At 46.4% G+C, this 4,321-nt stretch overlaps 1 protein-coding gene across 1 annotated transcript; it reads right to left on the minus strand.

Moving 5' to 3' along the window:
* Positions 1-714: 714 nt before the first annotated feature.
* LOC133754893 (MLV-related proviral Env polyprotein-like) lies at positions 715-2,565 on the minus strand. The gene is made up of 2 exons (XM_062185242.1): positions 1,964-2,565; positions 715-1,855 (listed from the first exon to the last, which is right to left on the minus strand). Exons 1-2 carry the CDS (start codon positions 2,563-2,565, stop codon positions 715-717), a joined length of 1,743 nt encoding a protein of 580 aa, XP_062041226.1.
* Between the last annotated feature and the right edge of the window lie 1,756 nt (positions 2,566-4,321).

A 4,321-nucleotide genomic window follows, 5' to 3' on the forward strand; every position in this document is an offset into this window, starting at 1 on the left:
TTTCACAATATTTCGGATTGAGTTAGCCAAAACACAACCGGATTGTAAGACCCCTTAGGCAGGTGTCCCACAATCCGGACCCCCAGAAACACAGACTCCACTCCAATCGCTGCAAGAGCAAGAGGAAGTTTATGGCATTTGCAAATGGGCCATCTCAACAGCACAACAGCACCCTCTAGTGCAGTGCAGAGAGAGCGGCCCCGATCATCAATTTCACAGAGTATTTAAGGCTTAAAACCACAACATTAGCATATTTTCACAATGTTACAATTTCATTTGGTAACCTAAAGATTTACAGGGTAAAAAGGGGGTTTCCTGGGTAAAAGGGAAGAAGTTACATGCTGTACGTGCCTTGTGGTTTTCATTTTTAGCTTGAGCAAGCAAGGGCAGGGGTCAATGTAGTGTGTAATAACTTGTAGTGTTGTAACAGGATATAAGTTGGGTACATTTTCTGTTAACTTTGGCTTTTATAGTTCCTAAAAACGGTTACAAAAACGATTACATACTGCAAGTTTTAGCTAAAGTTCAGCTATCTTATGAAAGCATTTTCATTTCTTGCAAAAATTGTTGCAAGCCCAGCCAATTAATACAGAAGCAGAACAATATGCAGTTAGCTCAAGTGACTCCATCTCAAACCTAACCTGCCTAATTCTTTCACTCCCTCCTCTTTTTCTTGGCAAATTTTAATCTTAAAATTTAAGGAATAGCTGCATCCTAAAATGTTTGTTCTATGTCTTCTGTTTTTAAACTTTGGTACTGCTGGGTCAGGACCAGGGCATGGGTGATAGACAGTCTACTGTTAATAAACTGAAGAAGCCTATTTATTATGTAGGGTCCAAAGGTTAAGATTAAAAGTAATATTATCAAGGGCCCTGTGATGGTGGAGATTAGGGTTGTTAACCAAGGGGATGAGTTAAACCAGCTCTGAAACCAGGACTGTCCCGCCTCAAAATGGCTCTGTCGTTGTTTTAGTCTCTCCCTTAATTTTGCCATGCTGTCTCTGACCACTCCAGTGTGATCCGCATAGAAACAACACTCTTCCTTTAGGGCTGCACAGAGTCCTCCTTCCTTTAAAAATACCAGGTCCAGCCCCCTTCTATTTTGTAATACTACCTCTGAGAGTGAAGTTAAGGACTTTTCCAAGGCACTGACAGATTCTTCTAAAGCTTGTAAATCTGAATGCATAGCTTGTTGTAACAGGTGAAACTGATTTGTCTTAGACAGGGCAGTGGCTCCGGTAACTACACCTGCTCCAATGCCCCCGACTGTGAGTCCTCCCAATATGAGGGCTAGGGTTATTGTTAGGGGTTCCCTAGGGAGACGAAGATTTCCCTCATATTGTCGGTAGACTTCCTCAGGGTCATGTAATGTGACCCGAGGCCATACTTCAACCATGACGCACCATTCATGAGTTCGATTATGAGCTTGTCCTGCCAAGCAGGGGGTTAGGCCTGTATTGCATGCCCAAAATGTTCCATTTGGTCCTGTTAAATAATAGGTGCCTGGTTTGAGGGTCATAGTTTTATTACAGAGGCCCTGATATTGAGGGGGAATGGAGCCTACACAGAGTCCCTGTCCTGATACTTCTGGAAGAGTTAGGCGGTGGGATGGCAAATTGGTGCACTGGGGAGGGACAATAGTATGGTTGGTCCAATTCCCAATGACAGCTACTCCTTCATAATAAGGGGGAGGTGAGGCTAGGCACAGCCAGCAATCCCGGGTCCTATCGGGGTCAGAGCCATTTAGTGCTTGGAAGGCCCCATGTATTAGGTTAAGGAGCCTATCCCCCGTTCCGGGTAAGGAGGAATTTTCGGGGCCGGGCGGAGGAGGCGTTGCTACTACGTGCTCATTTGGGAAAACGGGTGTCGGGGAAGCCAGGCTGAACTGATTGTTAGCGGGCATCTGACTGGGCCGATTTTTGACAAGTACCTGTCCAAGAGATTCCCCCTTCTCAGAGTGTAGGGAGGTTGGGCTCTTCTGATCTGTTAATACTTTATTTGGTCCATCCGATACGGTTGTGACAGTAACCGTTCGGCTCAAGGCGAATAGGGCAAAGGGGTCTCTGGCCGGTCTATACAAGTATATGCCCCATGACTTAGGCCCGACCCATTTATCCTGTTTTCCCTTATCTGTGAAGCGAAGGATCTGGAGGTGACACCTACCCAACGTCCCATTTATACAAGTACTACAGTCCCTACCCCCACAGTTACTAAATATTATACCTGGAGCCGCCCCGATAGTAATCAGGTCCCATGAAGAGGAGGGTTTCCAATGTGCACTTCCAGTGGTTTCACATCCCCATTTTTCACAGTATCCTACTTCGGGGCCCCCGCAACCAGGAAGGGATTTTCCATTCTTTCCCCCGGGACAGACATAGGTTCCTCCCTTCCCAACACATACATCATCAGCATCAAAAAGTTGACAAAGGTCAAAATACAATTCAGGAAAATAATCACTAAGAACATTAAAACCAGAGGTGCTATTGACAATTGCTCCGGTTCTTAAATTAATAAGCTGCCAAGTAATATGATAAGGGATATGAGGACTTGAGTTTACTACAACCATGCTGAAAAAGAATACTAAGAGCGAAATAGTCTTATCTTGAGGGGGTTTTGAGTGCGTTGTAGTCTCCATTCCGGTATCGGCTTGTCGGCAGGGCTGCCTGTCCCTTGACTCTGTTCAGTTGCTGCTTTCTTGACGTGCGACACGTGAATCCAGGCGGCGATTCCGTCCACCTTTACCGCCGTTGGTGTGGTCAGTAGTACTGTGTAAGGTCCTTTCCAGCGCGGCTCAAGATTCTTGGTCTGGTGCCTGCGAACGTAGACAGTGTGCCCAGCCTGGAACGAGTGTGGGAGCACGGGGCCTTTGGACTGATATGCGGCAGCCAGCTGCTTCCCTATGTGCTTGTGAATCAGCTGCAAGGCACGGAAACGAGTCTGCAAAGTAGGGGATGTTGCAAAAGAGTCAATACTGGGTCCCAACAAATCTGCCGCGGGTGGAGGGCCTCCATACAATATTTCATAAGATGTTAGTCCACATACAGAAGGTGTTTTGCGAGCCCTAAACAAAGCCATTGGCAGCAATTCAACCCAGTCTCTAGTGCCAGTCTCCATTATTAACTTAGTTAAGGTCTCCCTAATTGTTGTTTTGAAACAAAGGAGGGGAGCAGGGTGTTTGAGATGCAGATGCATATAAATGCCTTCTCTTTAGGCCTGTCACACACACATAAGCTCATAACTGGCTTCCTGCCTAACATTTCCCCTCAAGAGGAATACCCAAAATTTTGGGATTATGGATGGAGTTCCGTCTTCCGTAACTTCTTCACAGCTGGCATATGGGCGTCGAGGGAGATTTGGGTATTCTCTCTTGCTATCTGTCTTATGGTATGTGACAGTAGCCTTAGGAACACTGTGCAGCTCGATCCAGGGGGCCGCTCAGGTCGTCCAGTGGGATGGGCCGGAAAACGAAACGAACAAGGCATTAAAGACGCACAATCCAAAGAGAAGCAGCAAAATTACAGAAGTTAATTACAAATTTGGGTTTGTCAGTTGAAACCCCCAGCAGCAGCAGTTGACATGTAGTGTTTAATACCCCCCCCTTTTTTTATTTTTTTTTTTAATTTTTTTGTATGCTCTTGGCACCTTCTTTTTTTTTTATTTTTGACAGGCAGAGTGGACAGTGAGAGAGAGACAGAGAGAAAGGTCTTCCTTTTGCCGTTGGTTCACCCTCCAATGGCCGCCGCGGTAGCGCGCTGCGGCCGGCGCACCGCGCTGTTCCAATACAGGAGCCAGGTGCTTATCCTGGTCTCCCATGGGGTGCAGAGCCCAAACACTTGGGCCATCCTCCACTGCACTCCCTGGCCACAGCAGAGAGCTGGCCTGGAAGAGGGGCAACCGGGACAGGATCGGTGCCCCGACCGGGACTAGAACCCGGTGTGCCGGCGCCGCAAGGCGGAGGATTAGCCTGTTGAGCCACGGCGCCGCCCCCCCCTTTTTTTTAATAACCTTTTGTGACTTTCACACACCCTCTTTAACTTACTTCAAATATTTTACCATTTCCATTCCAGTCTAGAGTAAACTAGCCATCAGGATAAAGTCATTCTTACAAACCATGTCCTTTCCTTATTTAAAAAGCTCTTTTCTTTTTAGCCCTTCTTACTAACAACACTCTTTACCAAGTATACACTTTTATACTTGATGTTTTCCATAGAGCCTGGTTGGCTCTTCTTACCTCACCAGAAGACTAACAAAGCCAGATCAATCAGGACTACTGCAAAACACTCAGTCAATTAAAACAGATAGTTAACTTTAGCTCCTTTCCA

This window comes from Lepus europaeus, unplaced genomic scaffold (genome assembly GCF_033115175.1).
Source record: "Lepus europaeus isolate LE1 unplaced genomic scaffold, mLepTim1.pri SCAFFOLD_30, whole genome shotgun sequence".
In the NCBI taxonomy this organism is placed as follows: Eukaryota; Metazoa; Chordata; class Mammalia; order Lagomorpha; family Leporidae; genus Lepus; species Lepus europaeus.